This window comes from Anguilla anguilla, chromosome 6, assembly GCF_013347855.1.
Source record: "Anguilla anguilla isolate fAngAng1 chromosome 6, fAngAng1.pri, whole genome shotgun sequence".
Lineage (NCBI taxonomy): Eukaryota > Metazoa > Chordata > Actinopteri > Anguilliformes > Anguillidae > Anguilla > Anguilla anguilla.
In genome coordinates, this window is record NC_049206.1 from 44,598,133 (window position 1) to 44,623,455 (window position 25,323).

The following is a 25,323-nucleotide window of genomic DNA, read 5'->3' on the forward strand; positions in this document are numbered from 1 at the left end:
GTCTGTGTGCACTTCCGCCCAATCCTATTTTTTCTGCCTGTATTTGTTATTTAAAAATTGTATGGAACATTTCTGGGTTTGACCTTTTTTATTTTGTGGGTGATATCTTAAAAGGATGGCGAGTAGAAAAAGAAGGAGAAGAAGAGGAAATGTGTATCAATTGGCTATAGTAGTGCGTTTCACCCTCTATGGTTTCAGCCTGTGGTTTCAGCTGGGTTTGTGTTGGAGACATAAAGTCTTTCTTAGTGTCTAACCTAACACTAACCCGGTGGCTGGTCACCATTTGGTAATGTTTTTTCTTTGTTTTTTATTTAACCTTTATTTACCCAAGGTAGGTTGGGTGAGCATGGATGCTCTTTTGCAGCAACACTCTGCTTCACACTCGTATACATTCACACCTGGAAGCTGCCCAGTACAACCACAATCCTCTATTGTTGGCCACTGAGCAGCTCCACTGGAGGGAGAGAACATTTTTTTAGGCAATTAAATCAGGGGATGATTAGGTGGCAACTTTTTGCGAGAGCCAGATCTGGGATTTTAGCCAGGACACCCGGGAACCCCCTAATCTTTGCGATAAGTGTCATGGGATGTTTAATAATAAACAGTGAGCCAGGACCTCGGTTTAACGTCTCATCCGAAAGACGGCATCTCCTACAGCACAGTGTCCCCGTCACTGCACTGGGGCATTGGGGTTTATTTGATCAGAAGGAAGATTGCCCCCTGCTGGCCCACCAACACCACTACCAGCAGCAACTCAGTATTCCCTGGTGGTCTCACATCCAAGTACTAACCAAGCCCACACTTGCTTAGCTTCAGCCAGTTGGCAGGAGCAGAGTGCGTGGTGGTATGGCTGCTGGCAAATGTTAGACAGCTGCCATTATTAGCAAGCTAAATTCAGTTATGTTTGGCAACATTAAAGTAGCTGGCTGACCATGATGGCCCAAGAATTTGCTGTGGGTCAGATATTTTACAAAGTAATACTTAAGTCAAGATTCCAATCCACTTCTCTCGGCTCATATGGGCTAGTTAGCTATCGTTAGCTAAGCAATAGGGATGAGTCCATCCGTCAGAAAATCCTACTATCCTGTTAGGCTAGGTATTTTTTTCTGGATACGACTGCAGTTTGACTACTATAGACTACTATCCATGGTCAGAGAGACACATTGCATTTTTCAATAAATCCATATTTAAGGTTGTGTGCCATTGATTCAACGGGGTTGAGTGGTAGACCGATCTTCTTGACTACAACCCTATCTGCTGAATGGGGAAGGTGGTCTCCCATCAAGCTTTGACTACGAGCTACGAGTGGCATATGACTTTGCTGCAATAGATACAACAAAGCTAGACTATGTAAAGATGCAAACAATAGTAGTAATGACAATGACTCAGTGTGTTTGTGAGTATGCATGCTTACATTGAGTTTTGCCATGCTTCCAGGAAGTCTAGAGCAAACTGAAACCTGCTGGTGGTGTGCTAGCAGTGGCTAGCGTATGTAGGTCCTTTCTATCACCATTAAGCTACCCTGTAACTTTGCTGTATATGAGAGTGAAGAGGGGGTCCAGGATTTTTGCATACATGTGACTGCCCAACTGGTATGACTGCAGCCAATGCTGTATTTTTGAAAGAGGCATGATTCCAACAGTCTGCAATACAATGTTATAAAGCTACTAACATAGAAGTCCAAGCAAAATATCTAGTTGTTTTGTTGGTGCGTGAGCTTCGTCATCTTGGGGGATTAGGTAGGGTTGAGAATGGAAGAGGAGACCTTTTTTTTATTGCAAACCCATAGCAAAGCAAGGAAAGTGTCAGGGTCTGGGGGAGGACTCAGAAGCAGACCAGACGTCCAGTGAACAAACGTGGAGATTTATTTCCAGAACAGGGTACAGGATAAGCAACAGTCTCGTAGTCAGAATACAGGCGCAGGTCAAAAATCCAGAAATCCAAACACAAACAGGCAAAGGCACAGAATCAGGAGCAGAGACCAGGTCGATGGAAACAGGCGGAAGTCAATAATCAGAAGCTAGAATAACAGAGTCGGCAGGCTAAATACGTAGTCGAAAAAACAAGCAAAGATCAAAAACCGGGAATACACAAAGATTCTGAGATAGGGCTTGAACGGCACTGACAAAAACAGAGGCACGATCTGGCAAAGAAAAAAAGGTGCACACAGAAACTAAATAGCAACGCCAATGAGTGAAGATGGGATGCAGGTGAGGAAGGTAAGTGGAGGCTTGATTGCAGATGCGGAAACCGGTGGAACAGGGGCGGGGCGTGGACGTGGACAGGAACCAGGAACCTAAGGGGGAAAAACAATAACAAACGCACACCCAAGCACACGAACACAGAAAACACAACCGCAAGCGAAAACAAGTAAACTGAAGATAAAAAATAAATACACACTAGACAATAAATAAAAAAATAAAAAATAAACAAAACTAAAACGGAACACAAGGAGAATCAGGCAGGATTCCTGACAGAAAGAAATCCAGCATTGTATGTCTTTAATATAGGAAAACACAGTGGAGCTACAACCACAATGCTAGACAAATCCAGATTAAAATCTGATGACTAAATACCACTAAAAATTATTATTCAGCATTGTTTTTTCTAAGCTATGTCTAGATGGGTCTCTGTGGCAAACACGCCTGCCACAGGCCACCGAAGTGGCTTTCTTTGGGGCCCTCCAGCACAGAGACACAGGGAGAAGATGTTAAAACAGTCCACGTTTATTTGCAAGGGTCGGCAAGATGTTATAGCCGAGGAGCAGATGTTAACACACTGTCATGACAGAGAGGCTTCCCTGTGTGGGTGGGGATGGCAGATTTAACCTGTGCGCAGTGATTACCTCACTACACACAGGTGCAGCCACTCCTGTTCCTGGGTCCAATTAGCCTGGCCAATTATCTAATTATGAACCAATTATCCAATTGGCCAGGTCTAATTAGCTTGACCCAGGCAGGTGTGGCTGCTTAAACCAGCCATCCCCACACCACATACCCCCAACGCCAAACTGAGGCCAGGGAGAATCCCTGGCCGAAGCCTACTCCCCCCCCAGCACTCCAACCAAGCGAGAAAAAAAAAAAAAACGAAACAAAAAACCAAGCGCCCTTAACACTTTAAGGGCCCCGGAACAGTCCAGTGCACCGCCGTGACCCTCCCCCGGATGATGAGGCAGCCCTCCCCCCTCCTCCCTCTCGGAGCGCGGGGATTCCTGGGCTGCTCAGCTGGTTGGTGGGGATGTCACCGGCTTGGGCTGTTCCAGGGGCTGTGGTGGGGTGGTTGGGCTGGTGGGCTGGCTGGGCTGGCTTCCTTGTGGCGCTGGGGACCAGGAACCCTTGCAGGTGTGGTGGCCGCCAGTCGGCTCTGCTGGAAGGCTGGTGCAGGCTTTCCCCTTCACGGGCTCCGGGCAACCCAACCAGGCCAAAACGATGAACTAAAACAACCAACAGACAAGAAAGGAAGCAATACGGCGCGGCCACTGCTTGTGCGCCGCCCGTAGCTGACCCGCCTTCCCGGCCAAGTCCAGCTCACGGCGCGACCACCTCTCGTGCACCGCCCGTAGCTGACCTGCCTTCACGGCCAGGTCCAGCTCCCCAGCGTCCCAGCTGAGGATCGCTTCCTTCCCCTCCGTGGTCATCTCCCGCTCCCCGTTTTTGGCCTGGAGGATCCGCCCAAAGCCCTGTCAGGAACACCGCAGCTGTTCCTCCTCCAGTGTGCTTCCTGGCTGGCCCTCCTGTGCCTCTTTCTTGTGCCGGAGAAGCCCCACGTTGGGCGCCACTGTGGCAAACACGCCTGCCACAGGCCACCGAAGTGGCTTTCTTTGGGGCCCTCCAGCACAGAGACACAGGGAGAAGATGTTAAAACAGTCCACGTTTATTTGCAAGGGTCGGCAAGATGTTATAGCCGAGGAGCAGATGTTAACACACTGTCATGACAGAGAGGCTTCCCTGTGTGGGTGGGGATGGCAGATTTAACCTGTGCGCAGTGATTACCTCACTACGCACAGGTGCAGCCACTCCTGTTCCTGGGTCCAATTAGCCTGGCCAATTATCTAATTATTAACCAATTATCCAATTGGCCAGGTCTAATTAGCTTGACCCAGGCAGGTGTGGCTGCTTAAACCAGCCATCCCCACACCAGTCTCCAAAAGGCAATTTGGATATTCCAAATTGATATTATGTGTCTTTAGAGGTGTAAAATCTTATATATTGTATACTATGCTTGTGGAATATGTGTTATGAAATTAGCTCACTTTCCATGTGCCTGTCACTCTCACCCTCCACTTGCTCTCCTTGACCTCCCCTTGCCACCAGCAGCAGGTCTGAAAGATTTTAGCAAAAACTACATTAGCTATCTAGTTTACTAATCAATGGATTGAGGTCCATTGATTGAAGTTTTAGTCATATACCCCACCCCATCAACATCCCTCAATTTCACACGCTACATTTATTATTCAAAATCATAGGAACCCCTTGTTTATAAGTGTACTGAATAATAATAAAAATATTTAGAGAATATATTTAGAAGCGCACTATCACTGAACATGCCCTCTGCTGTGAAGTCAAAGCTGTCTTCAAAAATATTCACTCAGATGAGTGATTTCTTCCAAGACCTCCAAATGCCGAGTGTTCTGTTTAGACATAGGCATTGCAAAAAAAAAAAAAAAATGTTGTAAAACGACAATTGTTTTAGGTATAAAATCTCAATAACTTTTTTCCGGATGTGTATTGTTTTTTTGTTTTGTTTTTGTTTTAATGCCGGAGGAACATTGCTTGTCCTTTTATGTAAGCCTAACAACCTATACACCGTTAGAAACATAATTTCATTGGATGTACTATTCCCATGTTAAGGATAGGCTACTGACTTTGCCGTGATTTGTGTTGTCAGTGGACTTACAAAACGCATAGGACCCCCAAGCCAGTTTTACCTCCCATCTTTACAAAATTGTCACTAAAACATTGGCATCCTAAAATTGTATATATAAACTCACGATTCCAGCAGAAATTGTGAAGTGTGGTTGCCGCCAATGCAAAGTCGACTTTGTGCTGAATAGAGTGAACAGTTTATGCAGTATAAGCAGAGACAGAGAATTGTGTACATGCTATAACATCACGGCAACGAATTGATTTGCGACATGATAAATTTGATTGATTTATGGTTTTGTGTGAATTTCAGCTCATTTTAACCATACAACTAAAAACATTTAATTGGGCTGTAATTCAGAGTTTAATCTGTTACCTGAGAGACCAACTCATAGACAGAGGATAGTAGCCTATTACGTGTTAGCCGAGCCGAATTTCTAAGAAGGGGTGCATCAACAGGCAAGTGTAGTTGTGTACAGTCTGTTGTGTATACATAGTTAGAAAGCTTATAGAAAGTCATATTTCTCAAAAATCGTGCAAAACTTTCCACAAAGTAATAGCCCACGATTCCCAAAGAAGCCGCTCAATTTGACATATTGCACGTGTACGTGGTGCGAAAACTGTGGGCAGAGTAGCGGTCCAAAAAATGGGTGGAATAATAAAGAATACTAATATGTGCGTGTGGCAAACACGCCTGCCACAGGCCACCGAAGTGGCTTTCCAAGGGGCCCTCCGGCACAGAGACACAGGGAGAAGATGTTCAAACAGTCCAGATTTATTTCACGAGGGTTTGGCAAGATGGTAACAGCCAAAGTGAGCAGATGTAACCCAGTCATGACCGAAGCTCCCTGGTGTGGGTGGGGATGGCAGATTTAACCTGTGCGCAGTGATTACCTCACTACGCACAGGTGCAGCCACTCCTGTTCCTGGGTCCAATTAGCCTGGCCAATTATGTAATTCTTAACCAATTATCCAATTGGCCAGGTCTAATTAGCTTGACCCAGGGCAGGTGTGGCTGCTTAAACCAGCCATCCCCACACCACAGTGCGATAATAATAGTGTGCTTGCCTAAGGCAACCACACTAATAATATGTGAGATAATAGTAGTGTTTTTGCCAAAGGCAACCACACTAATAAATAATATGTGAGATAATAGTAGTGTGATTGCCAAAGGCACTAGGTGAGTTAGGGTTATATTGTGAGTTAGAGATATATTGTGCGACCAAATTAATTGATAATTTCACTGTAAATGAATGTAATGAATGAAAATATACAGTCCAACTAAGGGCCCCTGCGACTTAAGGGGATAAACAATTACACTGCTACCTTTTGTTTGCTTATACACTGATTTACAGCAAGATTTTTGTCCATAACAAGGCAACTTAAAGAGTTCACAGTGCTAAAGCACTCCACACAATATCAGCAAGACAAGCAAGCAAGACAAATTGTCTTTCAAGGTAAAATTATGGTGAAATTATTTTGTTCATATTTTGTTAAAAAAAACAAACAAAAAAAACAAAAACCAATTGCAACTTCTAATCTGACTTTTGACAGATTCTCACTTTCAACAGAATTTTTCAACCTACAAAACTTGGCCGAATGCTCAAAAATGTGTCGGTTTTAATTATTATTCATTGTGCTGTAACTTTGCATTACATTTAAATCAAAGCTTTATCCACTGTACTTTGTTGGAACCATTAGTATTTACACATTTATGACTGGTGAATGGAATATGTTTTGCATTAAAGTGCAGTAATTTTTAATGATCTGTGATTTGCCTTGATTCACTGTAAGAAACCTGAAAGATAGAAGAGAAACCTGGTTGCAGGCTGCGGTTGGCTGTGTTATGCCCCTAAGCCACAATGTTGACACAGTTCACACACAATCACAGCAAAACTTTGAAGGATGTGGTTTTTTGAGAGCTACAAGTAGGCAACAGAGGAACAGCGCTGGAATTCAGAGCGAGCAAGGAAGATCAGGTACATGGGTAGGCTGAGTTTTTTTATTTATTTTAACTTTTTAAATTTTATTTAAACGAAGCTCTTTACAACATTGCAAATAAAGCATTACCTGTTTGGTCTTATTTTAACCCTTGTGTTCGCTTTGGGTCAGATTGACCCATTTTCAACTTTTAGTAAAAGAAGAATGACACTTGAGAGTGATTAACCCAGTGTGAGTTTGATTCTTATTGAGTTTCAATTTGTTGTTCATCATCTGTATTTGCTTTGTGTTTTTACCTATATAGTTTCTTTGAATATCATGAGATAAAGATATGAGTATCAGTTAAAAACAATAAATATTAATAATATACTGCATGAAAACTTTTTTCCTTTTTATTCACTGAAAACAATTCACAGAAAAAAATTTTTTTTTCATTCTTGTGAACTTTCTATGTTTAAAAATTTAATTTTTATCACACATGAATCACACTGTTATTGCCAATGTGCATTGTTATATGTGATCTAGCAGAGTTAAATGGCAACTATTAACCAGATATTGTTGATATTGTCTGGAATTGAGAGATCCATATATATAGCTTTTTTCCAAATACTGCAATTTTGCATAAATTGTATTTATGTATTGCTTTAAAATCTCAGTATTGTAGGTATACTTGCCCCAGGCTAACCAGTTTCGCGTGTTAATAAGTAATCAGTAAGAAGAGAGAGTATACCCGCACACTGTTTTTTGTGCAAACTCCAATGCAGAAATGCCACGTGACAAAGCCACATCCATTCTAAATAATAGTTGCAGAACAGTGTCAGCAGGTAATCTGTTACATGTTTCCATGCTACAGATAAAGAAACAGGTAATGAATAAGTTTAGTTTCATGCCTAATTTAAGAGCCCTCTGATGAAGTGGCTATTGGAGCGAATGAAACTCAGTGGTCAGTAATGCAATTCCCTTTCATTAAGATTGTCAACAGCTCATCCCACTTGGCGGTATCCAATCCTGACCATTCCAGTGCCCACTGTGGTATAGAGTCCAGCAGGATGACATAAAATTGGCCCTGGCATCACCCAAGGAGAAGGTTTAAGTCGGCAGAGCTGCCCCCATCCAATCAGTGACTCGTGTGTTCCATCAAGTCCCTGCTTTCTGTCCACACTACAGAACAATTCTGCGGTCTGGGCCAGACTGCGGGGGCTCAAGCTTCTGCGATGTGATGACTGTGCAGCTCAGCTGATTGGCTCCAGAGCGAAAAGGCAATAGGCTGGCAGCATGTCCTCCAGCAGTTCCCAAAAAAAGCTTTGGAATCCTGAATAGAAAGCAGTGACTTACGGGGTTTGTGTGCACACATTGGTGCTCTTGGAGACTCCATTCAGACTCAGTGAAGGATTTGGCCTGCAATGTGAAATGCTGTGTATTGCATTTACCACACACCCCCATGCCCCAAATCCCCCCTGCGAGATGGGGAGATCATGTGACAGATAGCACACAGGCTTCTACAGTAGATAACAAAGCTTAGATGGGGAGACACAACTACTGAGAATTTGCACACAGAAAAGGTAGGGCTTTTGTTCATGAACCAGAAAATCCACTTTAAGTATCAGGCAGAGAGAAGCTGAGATTTCTGCGTGTAAGGACTGATATTTTGCCATTCAGTAATTGACATATATTTCAATATAGTTTATACTTTATACCTTGGTTGACAGTGATGATTCTGGCTCTGGCTCTGGTTCTTTCATATCATTCTTTTACTCGCATTGACTATGTTTGTCACATTGCAGATCCAGGAAAGAATAGATTTGGAATGGATGACACTACAAATCAGACATCGGGACTGTATGGAGATCCAAAGCCCTGGGATGCCAGTACCTCCTACAACATCACCCCTCCCAACAGCACCTTTGTTTTTGAGTTTTTCATCTCTCCTCTGATGGACAAGATTATGAACATCCTCACCATCACCATGCTCTTCTTCAGCATGATATCCTTGGGCTGCACCATGGAGATCCCCAAAATCAGGGCCCACTTCTTGAGGCCGAAAGGGGTGGCCATTGCTGTGGTGGCCCAGTACGGCTTCATGCCCCTGTCTGCCTTCCTGCTGGGCAAAGTGTTCTGGCTCAGCCCCCTGGAGGCCCTTGCTGTGCTGATATGCGGCTGCTGTCCTGGGGGGAGCCTGTCCAACATTTTTGCCCTGACCGTACAAGGTGACATGAACCTGAGGTGAGTTTGGTTTGCTCAAGATGTCTGCTGACCGGCTCATGATCTGTTATCTCTTCTAGGCCCTCCACTCTACTTTAAAACACTTTTAGCGGCTTTTCCACTGCATGGTACTGGCTCAACTCAACTCGACTCTACCCGACTCTACTCGCTTTTGGTACCAGGTACTTCGTTTTCCACTGCAGATAGTACCCCCGTCAATGTAGCTGGTCTTCATAGCGACGCCGCATGAAACTGCCATGACGTCATCTTCAATACGACACACACAGGAACAATGGAGGATACCGAAGGGATGGTGTACATCAGATCTCAAACGACGAGATGACTCTGGTTGATCATTAGCATAAAAGGCGATGCAAGAGGGTAAGTTAACCTAGTGACGATTCTCTCTGACCAATCAGTGGTCTGCAGTGTTTTCACGTCACCTTTTGGTATCGCCTCAGCTCGCTTAGAACCTTGACGGAGGTGATACCAAAACAGTACCAGGTACCAGGCACTATCCACAACTTTTTCCCGATGGAAAACCAAAAAAGTCAAGTAGAGTCGAGTTGAGCCGGTACCATGCGGTGGCAAAGCAGCTTTTGTGTGGCTTCTTGAGTAATGAGTGAAAACAATTCATAGCAACTTTTTAGATAGCTACTGCTCTTTACAAAGATAAGCTTGAGACCTTTGTCACATATACTTTGCATACAATGATGGCTTGAACTCTGTGACCCATAGACTTCACATAGAAGTACAGAGCAAAATCAAGAGGAAAAAAGTCTTTGTCCCAAACATTATGGAGCCCACTTTGCCTTTGACATAGATCAGAATAGAACCAAAGGTTAAGCAACCCCATAGATAACATTTCAAACCAATGTGCCAAAACCATGTTTTATGATAAGCCATGCATTTGATAATTGTCTTGATTATAAAACTATTTAATTTGATTAAGGGGCATAAGCTTAAATAGGTGCGGTTCTGCCCATATAATCACAACCAAGGGGCAAACGATATGCTGTGGCTGGTGAGTTTATTAGTGACTACTGACAGATCTGTTTGGTTAAGAGTTCCGTTAATTAAAATGATAAAAATTATTATTAGTTTGACTATTTAGGCTCTGTGCTAAAGACACATTTCAGTAAATGTCTTTATATTTTTTCACTTGTGCATACTCAACTCACGATCTGCCCTTACATATCTCAAAAATCAGTTTTTCTTTTATGTGAAATGATCATGACTTGTGGTTTATGGACATGCAATGCAATAGTTTCTTCTTTGCCCCTCTCCAATTATGGAGCTGATGAGAAAAATTGCACGGAAAAATGGACAGTGTTTTGTCCTCACCCAAGAAAGTAAATGGTAAATGGACTGCATTTATATAGCGCTTTTATCCAAAGCGCTTTACGATTGATGCCTCTCATTCACCAAAGCAGTCAGGGGTTAGGTGTCTTGCTCAGGGACACATCAACACGCCCAGGGCGGGGATCGAACCAGCAACCCTCCGACTACCAGACAACCGCTCATACGTCCTGAGCTGTGTCGCCCCGTAAGAAAGCTTTTCCTCCAGTCGCAGGCCATTTTGCTACCCCTTTCAGTGCTTTTGGGACCAGGGCTCAGTGCTCCGCTTTAGGGGGTTGGTGACATTTTTTTCTCCTCCAGCATTGTGATGACTACCTGCTCCACCTTTCTGGCACTGGGCATGATGCCGCTGCTGCTCTATCTGTACAGCCAGGGCATCCCAAACATAGAGAGGATGGTGCCCTATACCGGCATCATTCTGGCTCTGCTCATGACCCTGGTGCCCTGTGCCATCGGCATCGCCATCAACCACCGCGCACCGCGCTACTCTCCCATCATAATCAAGGTGATGCACCTGGACAAGCTTTCTGGCTTCCCACACACACATACACGACAACAGATGCTGTGCTAAGCCGCGCACACTTGCTACGTTTACATGTTTTAAATCAGATGCCAATGGTGATCACAATATATGCATTACATTACTACCATTCAGCAGACCTGAGTGACTTACAAAATTGCACATTTCACAAAGCATATTAAAACATATGCATTTACTGTAGTTAAGTCTCATGTCTTATCTATTAGCATTAAAAATGCCACCAAAACACACTACCCTGTTCTGATAGTAGGCAGAGCTAATAATTATATTATTATTATTATTGTTATTATTATTATTATTATATTGTAAGATTTAGGACATCCATTCTCAGGAAATTTGCCTGAGCATGGATGTGAAAAACCAAGCTCAAGCTAGCTACAAAGGCACTGATGTACACGGATGGCCTAACCCCTGTCCTGCTGTCATGTGACCCGCAGGCCGGGATGGGCGTTTTGCTGGTCTGCTGCGTGCCGTTTGCCGTAATGGCCGGCATCATAATGGGAGACATCTTGTTGAGGATCCTGACCCCTCGGCTCCTGGCCACAGCGTCCCTGATGCCACTGAGCGGCTTCCTGTTTGGGTACCTCCTATCCAGCATCTTCAGGCTCAACGGAAAGTAGGTTTACAGCAGCACACAGGTTATTTAGACGAATGACATTGCACTCAGAATTGATAAACTACACAAGGTAATCAGTAGTATACTTCAGCAAACAGATTTCAAGTAAATCGCAAGGTTTGGTACTGTGAATTGCTAATATTTAGCCATGTAGTCAATAACATTTCACTATACATTAACATTCCTAGCTTGTTTACTGCCTTCAATTACAAAATACTTCTAGAAATTATGGCCTTTAAAGAAATCTCAATTCAACACAAGAAGCAGAGGCCAGGAAGCAGAAGCAAATAAGGACTACAGCAGAAGATCGTTTTTTTTTTTTTTTTTTGCTTTCTCCCATCTCAGATGCAGGAGGACGATCGGTGTGGAAACAGGCTGTCAGAATACCCAAATTTGCTTCACCATTCTGAAAGTGGCGTTCCCCCTGAAGGTCATCGGACCCCTGCTCCTGTTCCCACTCCTCTTCTCCGTGTTCCAGACAGCAGAGGCCTTGGCTTTTGCGATCGTCTTCCGCTGTTACACGAGGTTCAAAGCACCAGCCAAGGGTACGTACAGCCCCAGAAATCAGCCAGCCATTTTAGGACAGTCGTGTGCGTAGCAACTCAACCCCTACAGTCGGGTATCAATTTCTGCGTAATATCATTGCCACCTGTATCTACAAATTTAGAGCCCCACACCTATTTCCAAGAGTAAGCTTTACCTTGTTTGCTTCCTCCCACAGACAAAGATGTATATCAGACTGTGGACCTGAAAGCAGAAGGAGAAGGCTCTGAAGCAGTTGCAATAGAGACCTCACAGTAGCAAAGTCACTGAATGTAATGGAAGTGTCACGAACTCACATGACCCCCGATTCTTCTGCTAATGTGATGGGTCATGCACTAAGCATTTTAACTGCAAGCTTGGTTCTTGATTCTGGTTCTAGTTCTTTTATACTGCCATGCTTTTATTGATTTTTACTTGTAACATTTAAACAAGCATGCATTCTTTTTAAAAGACTACACACACACACAGATGCGATATACATAATGAATGAATTAATCATTCAATAATAGGATTTTAATCCATAAATATAGCCTGTAACATTTTATAATCCTCACCAACAGGCCTCTCATTTTTATATGGTATATGCGGCACCACATATTAATAAAGCTTTATAAAAACAAAATGATAACATTGATACACTGCAGGTTTTTGTGAAGTGAATTGAACTCAACTGATCTCATTCGAAATGTATACTTTAGGGGTAATATGGGTGGCCAAACAGCTTTGTTAGACAGCTTCCTGTGTAATTCGTATTGCCGTACTACTCTAGACCATAAAACTACCACAAAACTAGCGAGATAAGGAACAGGAAGAACAGAAAGTTGGCAAATCCCACATGCAAGAAGTAATGGTGAAGAAAGTGTTTGCGCTGAATATGGCAAGCAACTTCATCTGGGGCGAAGAGCAATCCTGTCTGTCTGGGTCAAGATGGAGGTTGGCGGGTTACAGTCCCTTCTGGAAGCTCCTGTCCATGGGGGGCGGTGGGTCAGATGGTTAATTATTAATATTGCAGGCAGCACTTCTATACAAAATTGAGCTGACACAGAACTTTACGTTAGCCCCTTTTCCACTGCAGGGCCGAACGGTTCTGAGCATGGAGAGGAACGTTCCAATGGTGTTTCCACCTGGAAACGGTTTGGCGCGGAAGGATTACAAACCATGCCCAGCACGATATTTTCGGCACGGTTAGACAACCGTGCTCAGTGCAGCAGAACCGTCGGGTGGGCAGGCTTAATGACGTATTCACTGATTGGTTTCACATTACGTCAGTTTTGTGACTCCGCATACAGTCTCTTCACGTCCTCTTGCAGATATCGCAAAAAACAAGGAAATTACAGGCATTTGAAATTTTGGGGGGAAGCTAATACTAATGCTAATATTATGCAAATTTCAAGTGCTTACAACTTTTTGCAACAATAATCTAGGGACTTGAAACGGACTGGACATGAAGAGGACACTACCATGTTGTTCCATGTCCGCACAGTTACAGATATCTCAAAAAACAAGGAAATTACGGACATTTCAAATGTTGGCGGGAAGCTAATGCTAATATAACGCTTTAACACTCTTCTCATGAACGCTTTACCTGATTCCGTCACCATCGCAAATGTGTACTCTTGGGTATTCTCTCGATCAAGGGTGAGAAGGACAAGTCGTTTCGTTAAAAATTGTGTGATTTGTGGCATGACAAAGTTGGCACTTCATGCTAATGCACATTCATATTTCGAAGTAATGTTTTTCATGAACCAGAAGTTGGATCGTCTGAGGCACGGGTATGTAGATTGTCCAAAATCCTGAAATCTATGCTGCGTGGACTCTTTTCTCCTTCGCCTAGTATTTACCCGGCTTGGACATGTTCGTAGGACCCCGCATTGCTGCTTGCAGCTATATTTTGAAATGAAATTTCATTGCAGGACCTATTTTCCTGGATAAATCTAAACTGGACAAATCTCTCTGAGAATTACGCACCACAGAGTGAAATCTTGGTGATTCTTCCAATAAAAAAAAACAGAACAGAAAAGTGCAATTGTATAATTGTAAGAAACGTTAATAATACATTATTTAGACTAGCTTCCTACTATCATCGATCAAACTATTTCACACATTTGTAAATATGTGTATTTCTTTTAAAAATAGCTAAAGTTCCATTCATTGCATACAAAATCTTTCTAGACCAATGTAACATACGAACTGGAATTATACATATATATATATATATATATATATATATATATATATTAACCCAGAAAATGAGACTTCCTTTTAAAATGGGTTATCAGCTAAGACAGGTAATCAAGTAACTGATTAGGAGTGGTTACTGGTCACATGAGATCTAGAACAATTCATTAAAGAATTCTGCCTAATTAAGACAGGCAGTCAAGTTTTTAGATCAGGCATTTACACAAAAAAATTTTGATCAACAGCTGAGTGTTGCACTTTTTTACATAAATAATATATGACAGATTAGAGATTCTAAATGAATATCATCTTAATCAGAACAAATTATTTTAGTCGACTGATAATTGAAATCAGGGAACAGAATATGGCCATAGTGCCAGCGTTGAGGAGCACTGTACAACATCAGCACTGACAGGCAATTCTTTATCAATTCAAAGAGCCTACACTAGAGGGCGTTCCCGGTCTATTCGATTCATTGATGCTTTGGAGACTTGCTGCATGCAGATTGTGGAGATTGTGGAGTAAGACTACATAACAACTTGAAATATATTTCATCTGTGGATAAGGCCACATGGTTCTGCCAACATACTTTATGATTCAAAAGTAAATAGGTAATTAACACAATTGACCAATTTAAATTATGATTAGCAGATTACCAGAGGGAGTTTTTTTCCCCACAGCCAGTCAGTGCTCTTATAGAATAATAAAACTAGCGAATCATATAAACACACCCACAATCAAATAACAGGGATATGTTATTTGAATTAAAGGCATACTTTGCAGGATTTTCACTTTGAAAATATTACAAAACAACCATGCTCAGTCATTACTGTACTAGAAATCTGTGTCTGTGTGCACTTCCGCCAAATCCTATTTTTTCTGCCTGTATTTGTTATTTAAAAATTGTATGGGACATTTCTGGGTTTGGCCTTTTTTTATTTTGTGGGCTATATCTTAAAAGCATGGTGAGTAGAAGAAGAAGGAGAAGAAGAAGAGGAAACGTGTATCAATTGGCTACAGTAGTGCGTTTCACCCTCTATGGTTTCAGCCTGTGGTTTCAGCTGGGTTTGCGTTGAAGACATAAGGTCTTTCTTAGTGTCTAACCTAACACTAACCAAGTGGCTGGTCACCATTTGGTAATGTTTTTTATTTGTTTTTTATTTAATCTTTATTTTCCCAGGGTAGGTTGGCTGAGCATGGATGCTCTTTTGCAGCAACACTCTGCTTCATACTCAGACACATTCACACCTGGGAGCTGCCCAGTACAACCACAATCCTCTGTTGTTGGCCACTGAGCAGCTCCACTGGAGGGAGATAACTTTTTTTAGCCAATTAAATCAGGGGATGATTAGATGGCAGGTTTTTGCGAGAGCCAGATCTGGGATTTTGGCCAGGACACCGGGGTACCCCCTAATCTTTGCGATAAGTGTCATGGGATCTTTAATGACCACAGTGAGCCAGGACCTCAGTTTAACGTCTCATCCGAAAGACGACATCTCCTACAGCACAGTGTCCCTGTCACTGCACTGGGGCATTGGGGTTTATTTGATCAGAGAGAAGATTGCCCCCTGCTGGCCCACCAACACCACTACCAGCAGCAACTCAGTATTCCCTTGTGGTCTCCCATCCAAGTACTGACCAAGCCCACACTTGCTTAGCTTCAGCCAGTTGGCAGGAGCAGAATGCGTGGTGGTATGGCTGCTGGCAAATGTTAGATAGCTGCCATTATTAGCAAGCTAAACAACATTAAAGTAGCTGGCTGGCCATGATGGCCCAAGAATTTGCTGTGGGTCAGATATTTTACAAAGTAATACTTAAGTCAAGATTCCAATCCACTTCTCTCGGCTCATATGGGCTAGTTAGCTATCGTTAGCTAAGCAATAGGGATGAGTCCATCCGTCAGAAGATCCTACTATACCTGTTAGGCTAGGTATTTTTTTCTGGATACGACTGCAGTTTCATTACTATAGACTACTATCCATGGTCAGAGAGACACATTGCATTTTTCAATAAATCCATATTTAAGGTTGTGTGCCATTGTTTCTACAGGGTTGAGTGGTAGACCGATCTTCTTGACTACTACCCTATCTGCTGAATGGGGAAGGTGGTCTCCCATCAAGCTTTGACTACGAGCTACGAGTGGCATATGACTTTGCATGCTTACATTATTGAGTTTTGCCATGCTTCCAGGAAGTCTAGAGCAAACTGAAACCTGCTGGTGGTGTGCTAGCAGTGGCTAGCGTATGTAGGTCCTTTCTATCACCATTAAGCTACCCAGTAACTTTGCTGTATATGAGAGAGAAGTGGGGTTTTTGCTATCGGATATGTCGGTTCAGGATTTTTGCATACATGTGACTGCCCAACTGGTATGACTGCAGCCAATGCTGTATTTTTGAAAGAGGCATGATTCCAACAGTCTGCAATACAATGTTATAAAGCTACCAACAAAGAAGTCCAAGCAAAATATCTAGTTGTTTTGTTGGTGCATGAGCTTTGTCATCTTGGGGGATTAGGCAGGGTTGAGAATGGAAGAGGAGACCTTTTTTTATTGTAAACCCATAGCAAAGCAAGGAAAGAAATCCAGTATAGTATGCCTTTAATATAGGAAAACACAGTGGAGCCACAAACACAATGCTAGACAAATCCAAATTAAAATCTGATGACTAAATACCACTAAAAATTATTATTCAGCATTGTTTTTTCTAAGCTATGTCTAAATGGGTCTCCAAAAAGGCAATTTGGAGATCCCAAAATGATATTATGTGTCTTTAGAGGTGTAAAATCTTATATATTGTATACTATGCTTGCGGAATATGTGTTATGAAATTAGCTCACTTTGCCCGTGCCTGTCACTCTCACCCTCCACTTGCTCTCCTTGACCTCCCCTTGCCACCAGGTGGCAGGTAGCAGGTCTAAAGATTTTAGCAAAAACTACATTAGCTATCTAGTTTACTAATAAATGGATTGAGGTCCATTGATTGAAGTTGTAGTCATATACCCCACCACATCAACATGTTAAGCACATCCCTCAATTTCACACGCTACATTTATTATTCAAAATCATAGGAACCCCTTGTTTATAAGTGTACTGAATAATAATAAAAATATTTTGAGAATATATTTAGATGCACAGTATCACTGAACATGTCCTCTGCTGTGGAGTCAAAGCTGTCTTCAAAAATATTCACCTAGATGATTAATTTCTTCCAAGACCTCCAAATTCCGAGTGTTCTGTTTAGACTTAGGCATTGCAAAATTATTTTTTGTTAACAATCGTTTTAGGTATAAAATCTCAATAACTTTTTTCCAGATGAGTGTTGTTTTTTTTGTTTATTTTTGTTTTAATGCCGGAGGAACATTGCTTGTCCTTTTATGTAAGCCTAACAACCTATACACCGTTAGAAACGTAATTTTATTGGCTGTACCATTCCCATGTTAAGGATACTGACTTTGTTGTGATTTGTGTTGTCAGTGGACTTCCAAAACGCATAGAAGGTCAGGACCCCCAAGCCAGTTTTACATCCCATCTTTACAAAATAAGGAACTGTTGTCACTAAAACATTGGCATCCTAAAATTGTATATATAAATAAAACTGTGAGTTAGGGTTATATTATGTGACCAAATTGATTGATAATTTCACTGTAAATGAATGTAATGAATGAAAATATACAGTTCAACTAAGGGCCCCTGCGACTTAAGGGGATAAACAATTACATTGTTACCTTCTGCTTGCTTATACACTGATTTAAAGCAAGATTTTTTTGTCCAAGACAATCCAATGTCCAAAGACATTGAGTGATAAGAGAAACAGTTGAGATTATCAAAGCCTGAAGATCTCACGTGGATTTATGACACTACTGCATAACAAGGCAACTTAAAGAGTTCACAGTGCTGAAGTACTCCACACAATATCAGCAAGACAAGCAAGCAAGACAAATTGTCTTTCAAGGTAAAATTATGGTGAAATTATTTTGTTATAAAAAACAAAACAAAAACAATTGCAACTTCTAATCTGACTTTTGACAGATTCTGACTTTTGACAGAATTTTTCAACCTACAAAACTTGGCCGAATGCTTAAAAATGTGTCGGTTTTAATTATTATTCATTGTGCTGTAACTTCGCATTACATTTAAATCAAAGCTTTATCCACTGTACTTTGTTGGAACCATTACTATTTACACTGTTGACTGGTGAAAGGAATATGTTTTGCATTGAAGTGCAGTCATTTTTAATGATCTGTGATTTGCCTTGATTCACTGTAAGAAACCTGAAAGATAGAAGAGAAACCTGGTTGCAGGCTGTGATTGGCTGTGTTACGTCCCTAAGCCACAATGTTGACATAGATCACACACAATCACAGCAAAACTTTGAAGGATGTGGTTTTTTGAGAGCTACAAGTAGGCAACAGAGGAGCAGCGCTGGAATTCAGAGCGAGCAAGGAAGATCAGGTACTTGGGTAGGCTGAGTTTTTTTATTTATTTTAAATGCAGCTCTTTACAACATTGCAAATAAAACATTATCTGTTGGGTCGCTTTGGGTCAAATTGACCCGTTTTCAACTTTTAGTAAAAGAAGAATGACACTTGAGAGTGATTAACCCAGTTTGAGTTTGATTCTTACTGAGTTTCAATTTGTTGTTCATCATCTGTATTTGCTCTGTGTTTTTACCTATATGGTTTCTTTGAATATCATGAGATAAAGATATAAGAGTATCAGTTAAAAACAATAAATATTAATAATATACTGCATGAAAACTTTGTTTCCTTTTTCTTCACTGAAAACAATTCACAGAAAAAAAACATTTTTTTATTATTGTGGACTTTCTATGTTTAAAAATCCAATTTTTATTACAAATTAATCACACTGTTATTGCCAATGTGCATTGTTATATGTGATCTAGCAGAGTTAAATGGCAACTATTAACCAGATATTGTTGATACTGTCTGGAATTGAGAGATCCATATATATAGCTTTTTTCCAAATATTGCGATTTTGCATAAATTGTATTTATGTATTGCTTTAAAATCTCAGTATTGTGGGTATACTTGCCCCAGGCTAACCAGTTTCATGTGTTAATAAGTAATCAGTAAGAAGAGAGAGTATAGCCACACACTGTTTTCTGTGCTCCCAAAGTGATTTCATAATGCACATGGTACTATTAAATCACTGTGGGAGCAGAAAAAACTGTGTGTGGATATACTCTCTCTTCTTATTAACTATATTTTTTTATCCTGCACCTGTTGGAATATTTCCGATGTGCGTGCATTCCCTCGGACTGCAGTAATAAGTAATCAGAACACAAGGGTTAAGGTCCTGGACACTGGAATAGTTACCAATTATTTTGTATCTGAATATTGAGTGAGCAGACAGATGCTGTGCTGGTAATGAAATGATGCCACTGCCAGAAACAGCTGAAGAGTCCTCAGTTGGTCAAACTCCAATGCAGAAATGCCACGTGACAAAACCACATCCATTCTAAATAATAGTTGCAGTACAGTGTTAGCAGGTAATCTGTTACATGTTTCCATGCTACAGATAAAGAAACAGGTAATGAAAAAGTTGAGTTTCATGCCTAATTTAAGAGCCCTCTGATGAAGTGGCTATTGGAGCGAATGAAACTCAGTGGTCAGTAATGCAATTCCCTTTCATTAAGATTGTCAACGGCTCATCCCACTTGGCGGTATCCAATCCTGACCATTCCAGTGCCCACTGTGGTATAGACTCCTGCAGGATGACATTAAATTGGCCCTGGCATCACCCAAGGAGAAGGTTTAAGTTGGCAGAGCTGCCCCCATCCAATCAGTGACTCGTGTGTTCCATCAAGTCCCTGCTTTCTGTCCACACCACAGAACAGTTCTGTGGTCTGGACCAGACTGCGGGGGCTCAAGCTTCTGCGATGTGATGACTGTGCAGCTCAGCTGATTGGCTCCAGAGCGAAAAGGCAATAGGCTGGCAGCATGTCCTCCAGCAGTTCCAAAAGAAAAAAAAAGAAGAAGCTTTGGAATCCTGAATAGAAAGCAGTGACTTACGGGGTTTGTGTGCACACATTGGTGCTCTTGGAGACTCCATTCAGACTCAGTGAAGGATTTGGCCTGCAATGTGAAATGCTGTGTATTGCACTTACCACACACCCCCATGCCCCAAATCCCTCCTGCGAGATGGGGAGATCATGTGACAGATAGCACACAGGCTTCTACAGTAGATAACAAAGCTTAGATGGGGAGACACAACTACTGAGAATTTACACAGAAAAGGTAGGCAAGGGCTTTTGTTCATGAACCAGGAAATCCACTTTAAGTATCAGGCAGAGAGAAGCTGAGATTTCTGCGTGTAAGGACTGGTATTTTGCCATTTTGTAATTGACATATATTTCAATATAGTTCATACTTTATATATATATATATATATTAATATATATAAAACATTAAGAAATTCTAATTGCTGTTATCCACACTTTTAGAGAAAAGTGGAGATAGCCAGCCTATGAGCAATTGTGGCAAAAGCGGTTGGATTGTTTAAAAAAAATGCAAGAAGATAAAACATACCTTGGTTGACAGTGATGATTCTGGCTTTGGCTCTTATTCTTTCATATCGTTCTTCTACTTGCATTGACTGTTTGTCACATTGCAGATCCAGGAAATAACAGATTTGGAATGGATGACACTACAAACCAGACACCGGGACTATATGGAGATCCAAAGCCCTGGGATGCCAGTACCTCCTACAACATCACCTCTCCAAACAGCACCTTTGTTTTTGAGTCTCCCATCTCTCCTCTGATGGACAAGATTATGAACATCTTCATCGTCATCATCCTCTTCTTCAGCATGATATCCTTGGGCTGCACCATGGAGATCCCCAAAATCAGGGCCTACTTCTTGAGGCCGAAAGGGGTGGCCATCGCTGTGGTGGCCCAGTACGGCTTCATGCCCCTGTCTGCCTTCCTGCTGGGCAAAGCGTTCCGGCTCAGCCCCATGGAGGCCCTTGCTGTGCTGATATGCGGCTGCTGTCCTGGGGGGAGCGTGTCCAACTTTTTTGCCCTGGCTGTACAAGGTGACATGAACCTGAGGTGAGTTTGGTTTGCTCAAGATGTCTGCTGACCGGCTCATTATCTGTTATCTCTTCTAGGCCCTCCACTATACTTTAAAACACTTTTAGCCGTTTTAAACAGGAGAGTTTTGGAAATCCTACATCAGAGCTCAGACTACGAGATGATTCATTAGCATAAAAGGCGATGCAAGAGGGTAAGCTAACCTAGTGACGACGCTCTCTGACCAATCAGTGGTCTGCAGTGTTTTCACGTCACCTTTTGGTATCGCCTCAGCTCGCTTAGAACCTCGACGGAGGTGATACCAAAAAAGTACCAGGTACCAGGCACTATCCACAACTTTTGCCCAATGGAAAACCAAAAATGTAGAGTAGAGTCGCGTTGAGCCGGTACAATGCAGTGGAAAAGCGGCTTTTGTGTGGCTTCTTGGGTAATGAGGGAAAACAATTCACAGCAACTTTTTAGATAGCTACTGCTCTTTACAAAGATAAGCTTGAGACCTTTGTCACATATCCTTTGCATACAATGACGGCCTGAACTCTGTGACCCATAAATTTCACATAGAAGTACAGAGCGAAATTAAGAGGACAAAAAATGTCTTTGTCCCAAACACTATGGAGCCCACTTTGCCTTTGACATAGATCAGAATAGAACCAAAGGTTAAGCAACCCCATAGATAACATTTAAAACCAATGTGCCAAAACCATGTTTTATGATAAGCCACACATTTGATAATTGTCTTGATCATAAAACAATTTGATTAATAAGCTTACATAGGTGCGGTTCTGCCCATATAATCACAACCAAGGGGCAAACGGTATGGTGTGGCTGGTGAGTTTATTAGTGACTACTGACAGATCTGTTTGGTTAAGAGTTCCGTTAATTAAAATGATAAAATTATTATTAGTTTGACTATTTAGGCTCTGTGCTAAAGACACATTTCAGTAAATGTCTTTATATTTTTTCACTTGTGCATACTCAACTCACGATCTGCCCTTACATATCCCAAAAATCAGTTCTTTTTCTTTTATGTGAAATGATCATGACTTGTGGTTTATGGACATGCAATGCAATAGTTTCTTCTTTGCCCCTCTCCAATTATGGAGCTGATGAGAAAAATTACACAGAAAATTGGACAGTGTTTTGTCCTCACCCAAGAAAGTAAATGGTAAATGGACTGCATTTATATAGCGCTTTTATCCAACGCGCTTTACAATTGATGCCTCTCATTCACCAGAGCAGTTAGGGGTTAGGTGTCTTGCTCAGGGACACTTCAACATGCCCAGGGCGGGGATCGAACCAGCAACCCTCCGACTACCAGACAACCGCTCATACATCCTGATCTATGTCGCCCCATAAGAAAGCTTTTCCTCCAGTCGCAGGCCATTTTGCTACCCCTTTCAGTGCTTTTGGGACCAGGGCTCAGCGCTCCGCTTTAGGGGGTTGGTGACATTTTTTTCTCCTCCAGCATTGTGATGACTACCTGCTCCATCCTGCTGGCACTGGGCATGATGCCGCTGCTGCTCTATCTGTACAGCCAGGGCATCCCAAACATAGAGAGGATGGTGCCTTATACCGGGATCATCCTGTCTCTGCTCATGACCCTGGTGCCCTGTGCAATCGGCATCGCCATCAACCACCGCGCACCGCGCTACTCTCCCATCATAATCAAGGTGATGCACCTGGACAAGCTTTCTGGCTTCCCACACACACATACACGACAACAGATGCTGTGCTAAGCCACGCACGCTTGCTACGTTTACATGTTTTAAATCAGATGCCAATGGTGATCACAATATATGCATTACATTACTACCATTCAGCAGACCTGAGTGACTTACAAAATTGCACATTTCACAAAGCATATTCAAACATATGTATTTACTGTAGACTCATGACTTATCTATTAGCATTGAAAATGCCACCAAAACACACTACCCTGTTCTGATGGTAGGCAGAGCTAATATAACAATATTCTTTCTTCTTCTTCTTATTATTATTATTATTATATTGTAAGATTTAGGACATCCGCGCTCAGGAAATTTGCCTGAGCATGGATGTCAAAAGCCAAGCTCAAGCTAACTACAAAGGCACTGATGTACACGGATGACCTAACCCGTCCTGCTGTCATGTGACCCGCAGGCCGGGATGGGCGTTTTGCTGGTCAGCGGCGTGGCGTTTTCCATAATGGTCGGCGTCACAATCGGAGACACCTTGCTGAGAATCCTGTCCCCTCGGCTCCTGGTCACAGCGTCCCTGATGCCACTGAGCGGCTTCCTGTTTGGATACCTCCTGTCCAGCATCTTCAGGCTCAAAGGGAAGTATGTTTACAGCAGCACACAGGTCATTTAGACGACTGAACTTGCTCTCAAAATTGATAAATTACACAAGGTAATCAGTAGTATACTTCAGCAAACAGATTTCAAGTAAATCGTAAGGTTTGGTACTGTGAATTGCTAATATTTATTTAGGATTGTAGTCAATATCATTTCACTATACATTAACATTCCTGGCTTGTTCATTGCCTTCAATTACAAAATACTTTTAGAAATTATGGCCTTCAAAGAAATCTCACTTCAACACAAACAACAGAGGCCAGGAAGCAGAAGCAAATAAGGACTACAGCAGAAGATCTTTTTTTTTTTTTTTTTGCTTTCTCCCATCTCAGATGCAGGAGGACGGTCGGTGTAGAAACAGGCTGTCAGAATGCCCAAATTTGCTTCACCGTTCTGAAAGTGGCGTTCCCCCTGGAGGTCATCGGACCCCTGTTCCTGTTCCCATTCGTCTTCATCATCTTCCAGACCACAGAGGCCTTGGCTTTTGCGGTTGTCTTCCGCTGTTACACGAGGTTCAAAGCACCAGCCAAGGGTATGTACAGCCCCACAAGTCAGCCAGCCATTTTAGGACAGTCGTGTGCGTAGCAACTCAACCCCTACAGTCGGGTATCAATTTCTGCATAATATCATTGCCACCTGTATCTACAAATTTAGAGCCCCACCCCTATTTCCAAGAGTAAGCTTTACCTTGTTCGCTTCCTCCCACAGACAAAGATGTATATCAGACTGTGGACCTGAAAGCAGAAGAAGGCTCTGAAGCAGTTGCAATAGAGACCTCACAGTAGCAAAGTCACTGAATGTAATGGAAGTGTTAAGAACTCACATGACCCCCGATTCTTCTGCAAATGTGATGGGTCATGCACCAAGCATTTTAACTGCAAGCTTGGTTCTTGATTCAGGTTCTAGTTCTTTTGTACTGCCATGCTTTTATTGATTTTTACTTGTAACATTTAAACAGGCATGCATTCTTTTTAAAAGACTACACACACACACACACACACACAGATGCGATATACATAATGAACAAATTAATCATTCAATAATAGGATTTTAATCCATAAATATAGCCTGTAACATTTTATAATCCTCACCAACAGGCCTCTTGTTTTTATATTGTATATGCAGCACCACATATTAATAAAGCTTTATAAAAACAAAATGATAACATTGATACACTGCAGGTTTTCGTGAAGTGAATTGAACTCAACTGATCTCATTCAAAATGTATACTTTGGGGGTAATATGGGTGGCCAAATGGCTTTGTTAGACAGCTTCCTGTGTAATTCGTATGACCGTACTACTCTAGACCAGAAAACTACCACAAAACTAGCGAGATAAGGAACAGGAAGAACAGAAAGTTGGAAAATCCCACATGCAAGAAGTAATGGTGAAGAAAGTGTTTGCGCCGAATATGGCAAGCAACTTCGTCTGGAGCGAAGGGCAATCCTGCCTGTCTGGGTCAAGATGGAGGTTTGGCAGGTTACAGTCCCTTCTGGAAGCACCTATCCATGGGGGGCGGGGCGGGGGGGGGGGGGGGCAGATGGTTAATTATTAATATTGCAGGCAGCACTTCTATACAAAATTGAGCTGACACAGAACTTTACAATGTTTCTGTCAGGCTGCTGACTAATCTTACATTCCAGCAACCTTATATGATTTTATGGCTTAACCAGTAACCCGGACTTGAAAAGAACAG

General features: G+C 42.1%; 2 protein-coding genes and 1 long non-coding RNA gene across 14 annotated transcripts; 2 read left to right on the top strand and 1 right to left on the bottom strand.

The window, feature by feature from the left end:
• The first annotated feature begins 6,775 nt into the window (after positions 1–6,775).
• On the top strand, positions 6,776–12,689 carry LOC118229612 (sodium/bile acid cotransporter-like). 5 transcript variants are annotated; one of them, XM_035421724.1, is made up of 6 exons: positions 6,776–6,841; positions 8,588–9,026; positions 10,665–10,869; positions 11,343–11,521; positions 11,867–12,066; positions 12,243–12,689. In XM_035421724.1, the coding sequence occupies exons 2-6, from the start codon at positions 8,611–8,613 to the stop codon at positions 12,320–12,322; spliced, it is 1,080 nt and encodes a 359-aa protein (XP_035277615.1). In that variant the 5' UTR covers positions 6,776–6,841; positions 8,588–8,610; the 3' UTR covers positions 12,323–12,689. The 5 variants fall into 5 exon arrangements, with proteins under 5 accessions (XP_035277615.1, XP_035277616.1, XP_035277611.1 ...); XM_035421725.1 differs by having other exon boundaries at positions 6,796–6,849; positions 10,734–10,869; XM_035421720.1 differs by having other exon boundaries at positions 6,797–6,849.
• On the top strand, positions 8,298–24,789 carry LOC118229613 (sodium/bile acid cotransporter-like). 8 transcript variants are annotated; one of them, XM_035421726.1, is made up of 7 exons: positions 18,117–18,192; positions 18,508–18,700; positions 20,874–21,312; positions 22,760–22,964; positions 23,434–23,612; positions 23,960–24,159; positions 24,336–24,789. In XM_035421726.1, the coding sequence occupies exons 3-7, from the start codon at positions 20,897–20,899 to the stop codon at positions 24,410–24,412; spliced, it is 1,077 nt and encodes a 358-aa protein (XP_035277617.1). In that variant the 5' UTR covers positions 18,117–18,192; positions 18,508–18,700; positions 20,874–20,896; the 3' UTR covers positions 24,413–24,789. The 8 variants fall into 8 exon arrangements, with proteins under 8 accessions (XP_035277623.1, XP_035277617.1, XP_035277620.1 ...); XM_035421729.1 differs by having other exon boundaries at positions 18,123–18,192; positions 18,508–18,692; XM_035421728.1 differs by having other exon boundaries at positions 18,177–18,192; positions 18,588–18,700.
• Positions 23,926–25,149, bottom strand: LOC118229615. Its single transcript, XR_004765699.1, has 2 exons — positions 25,000–25,149; positions 23,926–24,361 (listed from the first exon to the last, which is right to left on the bottom strand). It is a non-coding gene; the product is annotated as an uncharacterized LOC118229615 (long non-coding RNA).
• Between the last annotated feature and the right edge of the window lie 174 nt (positions 25,150–25,323).

Coding starts and splice junctions, on each gene's coding strand:
- LOC118229613 (XM_035421732.1), top strand. CDS start 20,897: ATGGATGACACTACAAACCAGACACCGGGACTATATGGAGATCCAAAG. Junction 21,313..22,759: donor CAAGGTGACATGAACCTGAG/GTGAGTTTGGTT, acceptor TTTCTCCTCCAG/CATTGTGATGACTACCTGCT. Junction 24,160..24,335: donor GTTCAAAGCACCAGCCAAGG/GTATGTACAGCC, acceptor TTCCTCCCACAG/ACAAAGATGTATATCAGACT.
- LOC118229612 (XM_035421720.1), top strand. Junction 11,522..11,866: donor ATCTTCAGGCTCAACGGAAA/GTAGGTTTACAG, acceptor CTCCCATCTCAG/ATGCAGGAGGACGATCGGTG. Junction 12,067..12,242: donor GTTCAAAGCACCAGCCAAGG/GTACGTACAGCC, acceptor TTCCTCCCACAG/ACAAAGATGTATATCAGACT.